The 17091-nt window shown below is 41.6% G+C and overlaps 1 protein-coding gene across 1 annotated transcript in view; it reads left to right on the top strand.

Moving 5' to 3' along the window:
- The window catches only part of LOC125000655 (activin receptor type-2A-like), a 42186-nt gene that overhangs the window by 12694 nt on the left and 12401 nt on the right, over positions 1-17091 (top strand). The window contains exons 2-4 of the mRNA XM_047576261.1: positions 5671-5878; positions 6375-6508; positions 8465-8619. Coding sequence (XP_047432217.1) covers positions 5671-5878; positions 6375-6508; positions 8465-8619 — 497 coding nt within the window. The remainder of the gene's footprint in view (positions 1-5670; positions 5879-6374; positions 6509-8464; positions 8620-17091) is intronic.

Genomic DNA, 17091 nt, shown 5'->3' on the forward strand with positions numbered 1-17091 from the left:
CCTTCACTGTCCATCTTTTAATGTCTTTTAACATCCTGTAAAGAACCTTACCATCATCTAACGTCTTTTAATGTCTTCTAACATCCTGTAACACCTTTAATTGCCTTTTAACATGTTCTAAAGTCCTTAAACATCTTCTAAGATCCCTGTAATGTCTTCTAACATCTGTTCTGACACGTAGACATTTTTCATTTGTCCATTTAATCTCTAACGTCCTCTCTCTTTTAACATCCTTTAACGTCCTGTAAGAAGATCCTCTGATGTCCTTTACCATCCTCTGACGTCTTCTGTCTTTTAACATCCTCTAAAGTCCTTTAATGTCTTTTAAACATCCTCTAGCGCCATCTAAACTGTTAAGTCCTATACTATCGCCTATCGTAGTTCAGTGTCCTCTGAAGTCTTTTAACATATTTTAAGGTCCTTTGACGTTTTTTAATACCCCCTAAAGACTTTTTAAATGTCCTTTACCATCCTCTAACGTCCTTAAAGCATCTTTTAAGGTCCTCTAAGTTCCTATAATGTCCTTCACTGTCCATCTTTTAATGTCTTTTAACATCCTTTGACGTCTTTTAAACATCCTCTAGCGCCATCTAACTGTTAAGTCCTATACTATCGCCTATCTTAGTTCAATGTCCTCTGAAGTCTTTCAACGTATTTTAAGATCCTTTGACGTTTTTTAATACCCCCTAATGTCTTTTTAAATGTCCTTTACCATCCTCTAACGTCCTTAAAGCATCTTTTAAGGTCCTCTAAATTCCTATAATGTCCTTCACTGTCCATCTTTTAATGTCTTTTAACATCCTGTAAAGAACCTTACCATCATCTAACGTCTTTTAATGTCTTCTAACATCCTGTAAGTCCTTTAATTGCCTTATAACATGTTCTAAAGTCCTTAAACATCTTCTAAGATCCTTTAATGTCTTCTAACATCTGTTCTGACACGGAGACATTTTTCATTTATCCATTTAATCTCTAACGTCCTCTCTCTTTTAACATCCTTTAACGTCCTGTAAGAAGATCCTCTGATGTCCTTTACCATCCTCTGACGTCTTCTGTCTTTTAACAACCTCGAAAGTCCTTTAATGTCTTTTAAACATCCTCTAGCGCCATCTAACTGTTAAGTCCTATACTATCGCCTATCTTAGTTCAATGTCTTCTGAAGTCTTTCAACGTATTTTAAGATCCTTTGACGTTTTTTAATACCCCCTAATGTCTTTTTAAATGTCCTTTAACATCCTCTAACGTCCTTAAAGCATCTTTTAAGGTCCTCTAAATTCCTATAATGTCCTTCACTGCCCATCTTTTAATGTCTTTTAACATCCTGTAAAGAACCTTACCATCATCTAACGTCTTTTAATGTCTTCTAACGTCCTGTAAGTCCTTTAATTGCCTTATAACATGTTCTAAAGTCCTTAAACATCTTCTAAGATCCTTTAATGTCTTCTAACATCTGTTCTGACACGGAGACATTTTTCATTTATCCATTTAATCTCTAACGTCCTCTCTCTTTTAACATCCTTTAACGTCCTGTAAGAAGATCCCCTGATGTCCTTTACCATCCTCTAACGTCTTCTGTCTTTTAACAACCTCGAAAGTCCTTTAATGTCTTTTAAACATCCTCTAGCGCCATCTAACTGTTAAGTCCTATACTATCGCCTATCGTAGTTCAATGTCCTCTGAAGTCTTTCAACGTATTTTAAGATCCTTTGACGTTTTTTAATACCCCCTAATGTCTTTTTAAATGTCCTTTACCATCCTCTAACGTCCTTAAAGCATCTTTTAAGGTCCTCTAACATCTTTTAATGTCTTCTAACATCCTGTAAGTCCTTGAATTGCCTTTTAACATATTCTAAAGTCCTTAAACATCTTCTAAGATCCCTGTAATGTCTTCTAACATCTATTCTGACTCAGAGACGTTTTTCATTTAGCAAATTAATCTCCTCGTCTCTCCCGAGAGAACGACCTCGCATCTCGACAGACTTTTATTACTGTAAACAGAGCGAGCCTGTGCCACTCAGGTTTGACATTTCCACTCGAGAAATGTTTCTCAGAGACAAAGAGGCTTCTCTCTTTTATTGCCTCGGACGTATGGATGTGGGTGGAAGCTCTATTGTATGTCCTTGCACAATGTGAGCTCTGCACTCGGTGACATTATCTGCTTTAGCGAACTCACCGGAGATTGATTTCTCTGCTTTGTATCCTTCATATCCGCTATATTGCCCACCTTCGGCACACCGGCGCTTATAGGAGGCAGCCGTCCTGTCACCTCGTCTCAGGGAAGTGATTGATTCAGGCTCTTGACGGCTTGTGTTTACAGTGGAGTGCTGTATTTGCAGTTCACATGGCTCGCGGGCTCCTTCGCCGTTGCAGAACAAAAGGCAGCAACGGGCTTTTTTAAATTTAGCGGCCGCCACATTTAGAAATGCATCCATTTCTGTCAATTTATATAAGGTTAGTGTTTGTCTTTTGTAGGTGTGCGCACTCTCACCTCTGACTCAGAGGCACAACAGAGGCGTGACTCTTTGTTGGGATGAAGCAAGCAGTTAATTTAATTGAGGATTTTCGTTTTATCCCAAACGAAAGTTTTTAAGGTCCCCTAATGTCTTTTAAACATCTTATAAGTCCCTGTAAAGTCTCAGCGTCTTTTATGGTTCCCTAACATCCTTTTAAGATCCTTTATGGTCCCCCAATGTCCTTCGCCATCCTCTAACGTCATCTGTCTTTTAAAATCCTGTAACGTGTTTTAAGATCCTTTTATGTCTTTCAAGGTCTCCTAACAACATTTATACATCTTTTACAATCCTCTAACGTCATCTAACTGTCCTCTGACATTTTTTAATGGCCTTTAACACCTCTAAAGTTCTTTAAAGCCCTGTGCAGTCGTTTATTGTCTTTTTTAGATCCTTAAACGTGTCCTAACATCCTGTGAACTGTCCTCCAACGTCTTTTAATGTATTCTAAAGTCCTGTAACGTCCTGTAAAGTTTAACGTCTTTTTAGATCGTTTAACATCTTCTAACATGCTGTAAAGAACTGTAATATCCTCTAATGTATTTTAATGTCCTCAAATGTCCTTTTAATGTCTTATAAAGTCCTGTAATGTTGTTTACCATCTTTTAATGTCTTTTAAATTCCTATAAAAACATCATGTGTAGTCTTTTAACGTCCTCTAACAAGTCCACTGTGTTTGGATACACCATGACCTGGATGTTTGAAAACCCTCACAGACTCTTCAGTTCACCAGAACTTTACAAGAAACCAATAAATACGACAAAATAAACCTTTCACTGACACTGTTAAACTAAACTTTAGATGTCGTCAGCGCGGACCTGACGAGGAAACGTGTCGTCTCCCACATTCGGTCATTTAAAGAGTTTTATTTTCAGGATTGTTTAGTCCAGTGGTGATTTCACCTCCTCCATCTCCTCCGTCATTATCGAACGATGCATTCAGGCTCATTCAGGAAAGAATAGAACTAATAGAAAGCGGACGCTCCGGACAATGAACACTTGAAGTGCTGACGGTCTGACTGGAGTCAGCGAACACCATCAGGGATTTTTATAACTCATATTTAGAAGGAGGTCATCTGAGGATGTTGAATCAGTTTCCTCTTGTTGCCTCTTGTTGCCGCGAAGTGATTTGCGGTCTGCGAAATATTCTCTACCCTCCTATCACTCATTTCCTCAACCTCCAGATGTGGTTGACGGCGAACAGCAGCCTGGAGGCATGACGGGAAAACTAAACCGAGTTCAGCACAGTGTGCTCTGGTTTTCTTTTTTATTCGTCATGGAAACGCACGTCGACTCCTCTTCACATGTCTCAAGTCCAGCAGATGTTTGACTGTGCAAAAGTTGATTTAGTCGTGTTTTTTTTTTTATGTTTTTTTTTTTTATTTCATTTTAACACCGATAGTGGACAACTGAGCAAACAGACAGAGATTTAGTTGGAGTTAAAGGGCAGAGAACGTGTAGGCGGGAGTGAAATTAAAAGTGGCATGAAGCAGGAAGTAGGATGAAGTAATCTTCCCTGTGGCGTTATTCATGCTCATGTGCACGTTTGGGCAAATTTTATCTTTACTTTCTTGTCTAAATAAACCGCACAACCGATTATTTCTGCATTCCTCCTGTCCTCCTCCCCCTCCTTTCTCCTCTTTGCCGTCTTTCTTTTTTTTTTTTTGTCGGCCATTTGCTCTCACATTTGACACCTGTTGCCTGTGAAATAGTTTGGGGGCTTCATGGGAAATGGACTTGATGAGAGAAAAATGCCGTCAGAGTGACCTCCTCACTTCCATCTGCAGCTGTTAACGTCACTTCTTGGGTCCTGACAGGGCGTGTTTTTTAAAAAAGATGTCATGTATTTATTAAAAATCACAGCAAGCGACAATAACGGCAGCAATAAATAAAAGGCAACGAGGTCGAGTCGGATGTGTTGCGTCTTGGTTTCTGTTTATCTAAAACCGCTAAAGAAAGGAATCTGGAAGTCAGTTCTAAAGGACGGTGGGAGGAGTTGGGGTTTAAGTAGGAATGTTACCTGTCTTAACACCTTAACAACGTCCCCCAGCGTCTTTTAAAGTCCTCTAAAGCCCTTTAACATCCTGTAAGGTCATTTAACGTCTTTTAAACTAATTCTACCATCCTCTGACATCTTCTAACATCCTATAGCGTCTTTTTAAAGTCCTTTAACGTCCTTTAACGTCTTTTAAGATCCTTTGATGTCTTTTAAACATCTTTTACCGTCCTCTAACATCTCTTAATGTTCTCTAAAGTCCTGTAACATGCTCTAAAGTCCTGGAATTGTCTCTTAAGTCCTTTAACGTCTTTTATGATCCCTTGATGTATGGTAAGGTCCACTAATGTCTTATAAACATCGTTTACCATAATCTAACATCCTGTAAAGCCCTTTACCGTCCTCTAACATCTTTTAACGTCCCATAGTGTCTTCTGAAGTTCTTTAACGTTCTGTAAAAGTCGTTTACCGTCCTTTAACATCTTTTAAACGTCTTTTAAGTTCCTGTATCGTCCCTGAATGTCCTTTGATTTCTGTTGAGTTCCACGAACATCCTCTAATGTATTTTAAACGTATTTTAACGTTTTCTAATGTCCTCTAAAGTCCTTTAATGTCCTGTAAAGGCCTTTAAGGTCCATTAACTTGTCTTTTAAACTTCTTTTACCATCCTCTAAAGTCCTTTAGCGTCCTCTAACATATTTTAATATCTTCTGATATCTCCAACGTCTCCTAAAATCCTTTAACATTCTGTTAAAGTCCTTTACCGTCCTCTTACGTCTTTTAAACATCTTTTAACCTTCTCTAGGATCCTCTAAAGCCTTAAACGTCCTGTTCATGATCCTTTAACGTCTTTTATGATCCCTTGACGTATGTTAATGTCCACTAATGTCTTATAAACATCTTTTACCATAATCTAACGTCCTGTAAAGTCCTTTACCGTCCTCTAACATCTTTTAACGTCCTGTAGAGTATTTTAAAGTCTTTTAATGTCCTGTAAAGTCTCTTCCTTCTGTTCTTCTTCTTCTTCTTTGCACGCTACCGAAACGCCACTAAAGCTGAATGAGAAAATTCGGAGCTACGACTGTGACATGTTTTTTGTTGTTGTTTTGTTTTTTTTTTTTATGTGGGACCTAAACCCCCTTTTTCTTTGCTCGTCTGTTTCCAGGTGCCATCTTGGGACGCTCGGAGACGCAGGAGTGCGCCTACTACAACTCGAGCTGGGAGAAGGAGCGGACGAATCGCAGCGGCATCGAGCCGTGCTACGGCGAGAAAGACAAGCGGCGGCACTGCTTCGCCACGTGGAAAAACGTCTCGGGGAGCGTGGAGATCGTCAAGCAAGGCTGCTGGCTGGACGACATGAACTGCTACGACAGGTGGGCGGGGAAACATTTTTTATTTTTAAAAACCACGGTGAGCATCGTTCTGCATCCCTCTGTGAACTTCGCCCGTCAGATTGAGGCTACGTTTTAATTACCACGACACCCGGGGAAATTTAAAATCGCAGAAATGGATTGAGCCTAAACCCCCGGGCGGCGGGTGGATATTAATAGAGCGTGTTATTATATGTCGGATGCCGGTTTGTGGCGGTTTCTTAGCTCTGATTCCTGAGCGATAAAGTTTGTCGGGGATCCTGTGCTCAGACGGCGCCTTCGCTCGCCTCCCTCCCCCCGGAGAGTCCGGAGCGAGTCGAGGGCGGCCGCCACTTCCTTTGGCTTTTTTATCTGATGACTGTGTTTGTTTGCGACGCGTGGGCGATATTTTTTTTTTATAAATGTTTTCTGGTGCAGATTGGTTTGGTGCAGGTGACAGCGGAGAGGAGTTGTTTTTATAATCTCCACCTCCTTTTTTGTGTCCTTTTTTGTTTTCTAGTAACGAGTGCGTGGAGAAGAAGGAGAGTCCCGACGTTTTCTTCTGCTGCTGCGAAGGGAACATGTGCAACGAGAGGTTCCTGTACGCCCCTGAATCGTCCTCTCAGAGCGAAACGCACCATTCGACCGCCTACAGTACGTACGCTGGAGTCAGGACCGCTGCTGCAAATACATCCAGCTGGAGTGAATCATGTCGAGAGCAAAACATCACAATATATTGCATTGTAGAACCAAACAAAAGACATTGTACCACTCTATCATGCACAAAACAGTTTTTATATCACAAAAGAGAGCAAAAGAAAAGAGTGCAAGCCACTTATTAATAAAATAAAACACACATTACAGATTTACAGACTCAGATTTCATCCCATGCTCCAGTACTACCTTAAATAATGTAATATAATACACAAACAATCACATTTATAAACGTAATAAACTGACTGCAATTACACGATGTGAAATATGTTAAATGATAATTCCTTAAAAACTAAAAGAACCTATTTTTATTACTTTCATGAACCAGGCTCTGTATTTCTACCCGTTCTCGCTTTGATCGAAATGAACCTCCTTTCTGATCGTTAAATAACCACGTTGAACGAAACGGGAGAGTCGTCTTTCATCTTTTATTTTGAGCTACTTGTAATTTTCCCAATTCCCCGAAACTGAAACACTTGACCAAAGCTTCAAAACAATAATCAAGTTACGACAAGACCAAAGCGTTTAAAACCCGCCTCCTGAAATCTTCAGACAGAAATTCTTTTTTTATTTTTTTTTACTGCTGATAAAACCTCCTCCCATTTTGCCAACAACACTATTGATTTGATTGGATGACGACAAATCATGGACGTACGAACTGTGACTTAAATTTGATAACATGCTTCCAGAGAGAGTTCAGAAAGAACCAGTGCAGAACAAAGATGTGCAACAATGAAAGGGGAACGTCTGTGGAACAATGTAGAAATAGACACAATTATGAACCAGTGAGATGCCTTGGAAGCTTTTTAATATATTATGAGCATGTGTTTCTTTATTTATTTTTTACGAAACGTTTTGATGAAACTTTATTAATCTAAGAAGGAAATGAACTTTAACTGAAGTTAAACCAAATCATGGAATTAATATATAACCCAGTATCTATTCTAAACTTTGGATTTGTCCCAGTAACCGTCTTTGACCGATTTAACATTCGTTCTTTCTAAAAATGGAAATTAAATATTTCCATTTCTTCCAATTTTTGTCACGTACATTCCCAGAAATGTGCGCTTCATCACAAACCAGCTCCACAGGGTTAAAGTCTAGAGACTAGTCCATGTTTTCAAGCTTCCCATCTTTTTTTTTTTTATCCTGCTTGGACTAAAGTTTTGGGTCAGGGACCAACTCTACCAGAGGGAAACTGGTGCTGCTCTGAAACTTTTGAGATTTTACTTTGAGCGCGTCGTCTCGTGCAAAGTGTGTGATGTAAGACGCTCTGGACGGCTGCCATGTGCTTCCAGGTGTTCCTGTGCTCTTCAAAAATATTTAAGGATTCGAGGAAGGGTAATAAAAGCAACAAAAGGCAAGTCTGGGCCTTTAGTCGACTGGACAAAATGTAGTTTCTCTTTACTTGCAGGCTCAAGGGAATTAGGTGATTTTCAGCGTTATCTAAAAACCTCAGGATCCTCCGTTGTCCTTGGCCTCATCTCTCTCCAGCTAAATTGTCCAACAGGCACCAAAGTCTGTCTCTTTGCATTCCTTTAAATCTGCGAAACCTGCAAGACACCCTGCAGAGGAAACCCCATTCCCGACTCTCTCTCCGTGACAAACACCCCCGGGGGTCCCACCATGCAGCTGGTGCAAACCCCGATGGCGTCAACCCGGCCACTCCTGCAAGGGGTCGGCCACAGTTCACGGCTCATGTTATTTTTGGCAGGCAGATTACGTTATGTCACGAGATGGATTCGCTAATCCCGCCGCGTGCATGTGTGTGCGTGCATTGATATGATCTCTAAGCACGGTGGCGCTAAGCTGCAAGCGGGGTCGGCTCTGCGCTTTGAGATGTCGCAGCCCAACGTCGAGGCGTCTAATTCGTGCTTTCTCTTCTCCGTCACACAGCCACCTCCAACCCGTTTCCCCAGAAGCCCCAGCTCTTCAGCACCCTGCTCTACTCCCTGGTTCCCATCATATGCCTGGCCGTCGTCGTCCTCTTCTCGTTCTGGATGTGGAGGCATCACAAGCTGGCCTACCCCCCTGCCCTCGTCCCCACACATGTAAGTCTTCACCGGGAGGACGGAGAAAGACCGTCTGACTGTTTTCAGAGGTCAGCCGTCAATCAAGTGTTGCGGTGTCCTCTTTCGTTTGAAAAGTTGCTGCTGGTGCAGTTACGAGTTTCTCTTTTTTTATTTCTTTCCCCGTTCGACCTCGGAGGCCGTTGAGTTTTTACTTACTTCGTCTATTAATTGCAAACCAAAGGGGAAATGTAAAGCGCATCTGCAGAAAATACCCAATGATCTGGTTTCTGCCCGGTGCAGCAGAGCAGCGGAGCTCCGATCGGAGTTTACGCATTTTCGGTTTCTTCTTATAAACTCGTATTAAAGGATAAGAAGAGTCCAGGTTATGGTTTATCTAAAGTCAAAGCTAAAACAAAGGTAACTGGACTTGAGCTCCTTCTAAAACTCTAAGGGTCTAATACTCGCCTGCAATTAGAGGATGTTGTTCAGTTTCTATAAGGCTACACTAAACAAAGAAAGCAGAGCTCCCCCTGGTGTCTGACTACAGCATAGGTCATAAGCTCCACCCCCTTCATCTTAGTGGGCCTCAAACTAAAACACTTAAAATACACGTCGTAAAATATTTTTCAACAAGGGTTTCCAATTATTTTAGGTAGTTGATATAATGTTGATGCATGTTCAGGTGTTTTTGGGTACTTTACATTTTAGTTCGTTAGTTGACGCTGTAGAAACAGGACGGCTACCAGTTGCCGTGCCAACCGTGCTATAAAGCGTAAGCGCTGTAGAGCATAAATGAACAAATAAGTTCATTGTATATATATATATATATATATATATATATAGTCCAATATTTCCTTGTAGCTAGTGGAGGCAAGTGTGGGCGGGGCATCAATATCAAGACTCCGCCCTCTGACCGTACTGATCAGTCCGTATAACATGGAAAATGACATCAGTTTGGACCAATGAGAGGAAGTGGAGACGGGTTTAGTCCATATTTATATACAGTCTATGGTTTATACTCATAGAACTGAGGTTACATCCAGTAACTACTATTATTTAAAGTGAGACACATCCTCTAAATGCAGGTGAGTTCTGGGTTGTTTCAGCTTTATATTTGGCTGCAGTAGTCACTGGATGTAACTCCGGTTCCATGAGTGCATCCGTTAAAGGGCTCGATGTAGCGCATGCTATCGTTTGATCTTTTTCATGTCCTCATCTGAGCAAACGCATAATTTCATCCACACGCTGCCATCCTGATTAGTTTGTTTTGTTGTTTTTTTTTTTTTTAAATCCAGCTGTATTTTTTCCTGCCGCTGTTTAGCAGGAAGGGGTTTTTAAAAGAAAACCCATGCAGAGCTTTCACGGTATGGAAGAGGAGTCAGGGGCCTCTGCATTATTGATGAGGCTTTATATAGGCAAACAAAACTAAACACAGAGGCGCTCGCAGCTCTGCCTCCGAGGACGGTGGTGGTGGTGGTGGGTGGATGAGTGGGTGGGTGGGGAGTGTGGGCGAAGGAGTGAAGAGAGACATGCGATTCTCTCAACTTGGTTATTGTATTTGAGGATTGTTGAAGCATTGCAGGAAAAAAAAATAAAAAAATATGAAAATGCAATCTGGAAACAAATAGCAGCAGAGGAAAAAACAGCAGCGCTAAGAGGCTTAGGAAGCATCACACCTGGAAACAGATAAACGAACAAATAAACAGCGTTAAACAAAACCAGATCAGAAATAAAGGGAAATAAAATAGCTGGCGTGGAGCTAATGAAGTCCTCCTTCGAGTCGCTTAAAACAAACAGATCCTGTTTGTGTTTGTTTGAAATCAGTCATGTTGTAGATATGAAACCAGATTAAATTATCACGCAAGCACCGGTCAGCCATAACATTATAACCACTGATAGTCATGGTTTATCCAACAAGAGTTTAACAGAAGCAACTCTGAGTAAAAACCCATCTGTTAGCAACTAGCGTCCATTAATGTCTAGATACTTACCTCTATTGTTATTGGTTGTGGTATCTATTGGTTAGCCCGTGAAGACAGATGGTTTGAAAGACTGACATCAGTTTAACTCCCGTCACCATGAAGTTTCAACCCTTTGAGACTGGAGCCTATGACTGGTAATGAATCCACAGGGACAAACAGCCCCCTCCCCTCAGCTAGCTGTTAGCGGCTAATGGGAAAAGGTTGCACCAGTTGCTGACAATCATTTTCCAGTGTGAATTAGCATCTCAGTGCTATAAATGTGACATTTCCTTCAAAAAGATTCATCAAATTGTAATTTTTGTCCTGTTCATTAGTGTAACATGGTCGAAAAAACAATGTTCTTTCTCTTTAAACCTCTTTAAACTTCCCTCCAGTCTCTTAGAGCTGAAGAAGCTACTCTGATGAAACCTTCTTCTCCGTTCTCTACAAGTCCAGTTGCCCCCTTTTTTTTGTTTTTTAAAAACATCTTTGGATATTAACCGTAACCTGGATGACTAAAAATATAGTCAAAAAACATCCAACCGATGCTTAAACTTCTGAAAACGTTGATGCTGATTCTGTTAAAAGTCGCCCGTTCATTCATCCTAACGCCGCCCGGTCCAGGAATGATTGAGAGGAACAACAACAGCGATGAGTTCAAGGTGTTGACCTGCCCTCCACATCTCAATCCGGTCTGGACAAAGAAGCCTGATCCAACCTTTAACTTGCAGGATTTAAAGGATTTGTTGCTGAACGTCTCTGTGCCACACGCCACATCACTAGGACATAATGTTATGGCTGATATGGTTTCATGTAAACACGCTGTTCACCGTCCGTCCACCCTCGTCCTCGTCCCCGGTCTATACCCCGATAATCTCTTAGTCATGTATCATTAGTGTGACGCCGACAAATTAGCCGCACCTGTTCCTAGCGTCTTTAAAGCTCACGCGAAGGTGCTCCAGTTATTAATCTGCTCCCTAACAAGGGTCCATGTGCCAACTGCGCCGCCGCGTCTGGAAAAAAAAAAAAACGTTTGAACTCCGCCTCACACTGTGCATGCATTTAATCTAAAGCTCTAATTAAAAGCAGAGGGAATGTGATTATGTCATAACCGGGCTGCAGCTGCAGCCGGATCGAAGCTACTGAAACATCTATAAAAGGGTTTAATGTAAACGCTGCAGAGACAAAACACGACGCTGGAGTGTTTTTTTTTTTTTTTTTTTTTTCCCGCTTAAAACGTCAAATCCGAGTGCGGCCAAGTCGCTTTCCGTCGCACGACGTCACAGGGTTCGTCATGCGCTGCTTATTTGCCACCGAGCCTCCATTATCCGCACCACAGCGCGAAGTGGAGGCAAACTGGAATTGATTTTGTCTGAGTACACAGACCCACAGCTTTCACACGAAAAAGAAGAAGAAGAAGAAGAAGAAGCCCAGACGCTGGGGCACTTAAACATCAAGTCTGGCCTTTTTTTTCTGTTGGTTTGTTTTTAAACCTCGACCCTGTTTCCTCGACCGAACATCTCACCAGTTGCTTTTATTTTGGAGCCGCTTCCATCTTCACAGAAGTGAACTTTACGTTTGTTTCGCTCCTTTTGACACATCGTTCGGTCTATTTTCAGTTTGCCGGCCTTCAGCTCAGCATTGTTTAAGCTCCTGAAATGTGCCTTTATTAACCCCTTCCACCGTCCACGAGGGGATTATAAGCACCTGTGCCCCTAAACATAGCTATGGAAGGGCCTCATTCGGGAACAAAAGGTTATTCAGGGCCGAGCCATCACCTCCTGCCTTCTGTCCGCCTCTTATTTCATCTACTAACCAAACAGAAAGCAGGAATAATTTCTCCTTTTTGCTTCTTATGTTCCTTTTTTCAACAAGCACGCCTTTCACATTATGGTGGAGGTAAGAGCAGTTTAACTTGAAGTCGAAAAACACTATTCCTCTTTCTCTTTTTTTTTTATTTTTTATTTTTTGGGTTCAGAGCTTGGTATGAATTCTCCACCTCAATCCCAGTCCGCCATTTTGTTCTCCGCATTGCTTTTTTTGGACATTGTTCATAATATATATATATATATTTTATTTTCTATGCCTGGGTTAATTGCATGAATGGATGTCTTTTGTGCTCCCTGCTGAAAATGTATTATTGTGCATGGTGGAAAATGGCCAGCGCGGCTCCTGAATGCAGCCCTCGTTATTTATTTATTTATTTCTTTATTTTATTGTTGTTTTTCGTGCGAACGTCCACCTGTGATGTTTATGTAACATATTGTGTGTGTGTGTGATGTGACCCAGTTTCAAGAACGGTATCCGCCATGTTTTTTTATTTTTTTTGTTCCATGCAGAGTGAGTGTTTGAAGCTGAAACTCAGATACATTTTGCATTAGTAGGAGTGTTTTTCAAGTGTGAATTACGGTTCAGAACTTGTAGATATTGAGGGCTTTTAAGTGTAGACCATGTGTGCGTACCTGCACCCGAAAAACCCAGAACAAACCAAACCGGGGCCTGAAGGACCTGGTCCTGATGTAATGGATGAAGGTGAAACCCGATTAGGCCACGGGAGATGGTCGAGGGTTGGGAAGAACGGCGTGAAGCAGCAGATTCTGTTTTCCTGTTTCCTGTGGTCTGCTGACTAAGTGTAATGCGCCCCCCATCTGAGGCCACGGCGCCCTGCGATCGGACCAGGGATCCGGTGACTCTCTGGGGAGGTGGGGGGGGGGCCTGGCCTGGTCTGGTCTGAGCCTGGCTCGGGCCGGGCCGCCATGTCAGGCCGAAGCCCGGAAAGGCAGGCGAGAGTTTCCAGAAAGGAAGAGAGAAAAGAGTCTCGCGGTGACGTCCTGATAATCATCAGGAGCGTCTCGGATGCCGGGTCGCCATCAAATCCACCGCTCAACTTCCTGGTTACTGACAGCGACAGGAATATTCAGGCTGCTCAGTATCTACAAAGACAGTCTACGAACGTCCAATCATAAAACTGTCTTGGACATAACTTTTGACACGTTTGTCCCGTCAGAGCTGAACTGTCGCCCAAAACAAAGAATCTAACGTTAAGTGGGATTTGTATCTCTGTAATCTCACACAGATTATCATAATTAATCATTTGGGCCCAGAACTGTTGTTGGACGGTAAAACATGAGCTAAATTACCTTCCTCAGATTTGCATCGCCAACACTTTGACGTGAGTAGTAAAAATAATGAGTCCAATAAAAACATGTGAAAGTTTGAATAGAATGACACAAATTCTGCTCCCGTCCTCATAGAAATAGAAAGTCCTTTTCCATAAAGTCTCCTTTAAAGTACTATGAGACAGAAATATATATTGTAACAACTCCCCCCAGACACTAGTCAGCGCTGTGTCTTTTTTGCCAGTTGGGTTCATTTTTGTTTCTACTTTTGCCAAAATTCATACAAATGTCTGTACCCCCAAACTACTCAGTTAATTCCTTATTAATCCAAAAGAACTGATTTGAAAATTAAATTGCGTAATTTTAAGATGCTAACTTTTGCTAATTTTCTCAAAAATGCAGTTCCACAAATGCCCACTAGAGGCTGGCTGCGAAAGTGAGTTAATTTCACTTAATAACCGAAATAAACATGTTAACATCTGATTAAAAAATTAAAAAATAAATAAGAGTTTTGGTCTCTAACGTTTAAGCGCTTTGAGAGTTGCACAAAAAGAAACGATCAATTCGTAAATTGTGGAGATGAAGAAGCAGCCGGAAACACTCAGACGTCCACTAGAGGCTCCGAAAGCAAGTTAATTTAACTTAACGGCAGAAATAAACCCTTTTATAAATAAGAAAAATAAAGTTTTGTTCTCACGTTTCACCTTTGACCGGTCCTGGTATGTTAAACAGTGATCAGTGTCTCGTCTTCGTCTTAATCTGAGTCTGTATCACATATTTACTCCAAGGACAGTGGACGAACAGGAATTTCACTCTGTGACTCATCTAAAGATAAAACACTGATTTCCCGGCCGCAATTGGGCAACTTACCACCAATAGATTCCTGACAATTTAAACCATGGACAGAATGATGTGAATGTTTGAATACAACGCGTCCTAAACAGTAGATTTGCATACGAATAATACAAATTAGTTCCTGAAGCAGTGTTTGTGTTGGTAAATCCTTGGATTATACCTTGACTTTCAACTGAATCACGATCAGAGTTCGCACCAGAATTGGTTTTCTGCAAACTGACGAGTGTCCACATCGAGAGGTTGCAGTTGTACCTTCGTGGTTGTTCTCTCGGTGTGAATTTATCTTTTGTTTCGCTCTCCTGGAGCTTTATTTCTGTTCTTTCGTACACTGTGGCGTCTTAAATGGGTCAAGGAAAGAACATGAAACAGACTAAGGAGGACATATCTGCAGAATGTGTCTTGGGGAAACAGGTTTCCTTGCTTGAAGATAATAAATCTTAAAAAGTATTTAGATTTAACAGTTCAAGGTGTTTGGCTCATAGATGACTTCAGGTACCGAACATTAACTAAACCTTGACTGTCAGACAGACCTGTTGGACAAGTGCATTCGTTCGCCCTCTAATTACGTCGCGCGGTAGCACCGTGATCGGTTTCGAACGCCTCGTACTCAGTTTGTGCAGAGATGATAAATCTGCTTCCGCAGGTTTATCTGAAAGTCCAATCGCGGAGAAACCAGATCGCAGTTATTCCTAAAGCGATCAGTGATGCCAAAAGACAAACAGCTGCCAAGTATGTTCATACACAAGGTCTGGAATTACTGCCTGCCAAGCACCAAACGCTTTCACTTTGGTTAATAAATCCAGAAGGGTCATTTATGCCAACTTCCTGATCTGATAAACTCAGCACCTCCAGTCCTCGCCGGGCCCAGGCCTCCATTTCCCCTATTTACAAAACAGCATTTATGTTTTTTTTTTTAACAGATGTAGAGAAACATTTTTATTTTATTTATTTTTTTGGTGAGCACGGTGTGTTCTTGAAGACGCCTCTAAAGCTGCCAACTTGCCGAGCGTTCGGGCCGCGCTGTAATCCAACCTCAGCGCCACAGTGGGTAATTTTCCCCGTCATTTGGCTGGCATTTGGTGTGAAAGCAGCGCGCAGACAGCAGGTCTGCCTCGCAGCTCCCTGTTAGAGGGGAAAAAGCTTTAAGCAAACACACCAGGTTCCCACTCGAATCCTCCGTCCCCCCCTCACGCCGCCCAGGCTGTTGGTAAAAAAGCTTAAACAGCCGACTCTGCAAAACCAAATATTTGTTTCTCGCAGGGTTTTTAGTCAAATGGGCAGACACATGCTACACATGCTACACATGCTACGACTGTTACAACCTCTGCAGCTAAACTCAAGTGTCAAAACTTGCAGCTTTTCCCGCCTCAGTCCCACTAAAGCTCCGCCTCTTTGAACTATTTCTAAATTAGGGTTCAAGATGGCCGCCACCAGAGAGTCGACACTGAGCTTCAAAACTGCTCTTCAGGTTTTAACCCCAAACCTTGAATACCATCATATACATATATATATTGGCATGCTAACATTTGCTATTTTACCAACAACAAAAAAAAAAAAAATGCAGTTCCACAACTGTCCACTAGAGGCGGCTTCTGCAATTGAGTCAATCCACATTGACGTAATTTTTATTTTAGAAATATATGTTTATATATTTACAGTCGATGTTCAGGCACAGAGATGAAAAATAGAGCGATGCTAGCGTAGCTGTAAGTGCTCGGATTCTATTTTTTTTCGGCGTGTTAGCGTGCTAACATTTGCTAATTTGCGCAAAAAACTGTGCGCTGCCTCCAAAATTGATTCGACTCACGTAGCGTTACTAACTTTGCTAGCTTAAGGGTAGGTGCTAACATTCTCGCAATTGCAGATCATATTTTTGTTAGCATGCTAACATTTGCTAATAATAAGAACTAAATACACAGGGAAGGATAATTTCGTAAAAAACATTTTTGTGACCAGTTCATTTAGTTTCTCCGGTGAAGTCCAGGCTTGCTTTCTTAACTTCCTCCCCCTCCCTCCCTCCCTCCCTCCCTCCCTCCCACTCACATACCAAATAGATTATAAAATTTTTTATTAAAGGTAAAAAGTTCAGGACCGACTCTGATAAAAATCAAACTGATTGATGCCGTTAAATCTTTTTTTTTTTTTTTTTTGTGCTTGTCGGAACAAGCGCTGAAGCCAGAAGAAAGAGCAAAAAACCTCGACACGTGTTTTGAAATGTACATTTTTTTATTTCAACTCGTTGAACCTTGGCAAACCTTGTAACTCAGGAAGGGGCCTCTTCTTCTTCTTCTTCTTCTTTCTTTTTTTAATTTTATGTGAGGTGAGGGAAACAGACGGGAATTGACAGGCGTGCTGTGTGTGATATATTATCGCTGCTGAGCGGATCCTTCGGGCCTCGGGGTCCTGAAACTTGCTCCGGCTTATTATCCAGCTCCTCGTAAGCCTCCAGTTCAAGTGAAAACATGAACGTCGCCGGCATCAGAGACAGGGAGAGAAGTTTTTTTTTTTTTTCCTCTTCTTTATTAGCGACAGAGGCATTTGGAAGTGAAGATTTTCCAGCAGCGTATCTGGTTTCA

This window comes from Mugil cephalus, chromosome 23 (assembly GCF_022458985.1).
Source record: "Mugil cephalus isolate CIBA_MC_2020 chromosome 23, CIBA_Mcephalus_1.1, whole genome shotgun sequence".
In the NCBI taxonomy this organism is placed as follows: Eukaryota; Metazoa; Chordata; class Actinopteri; order Mugiliformes; family Mugilidae; genus Mugil; species Mugil cephalus.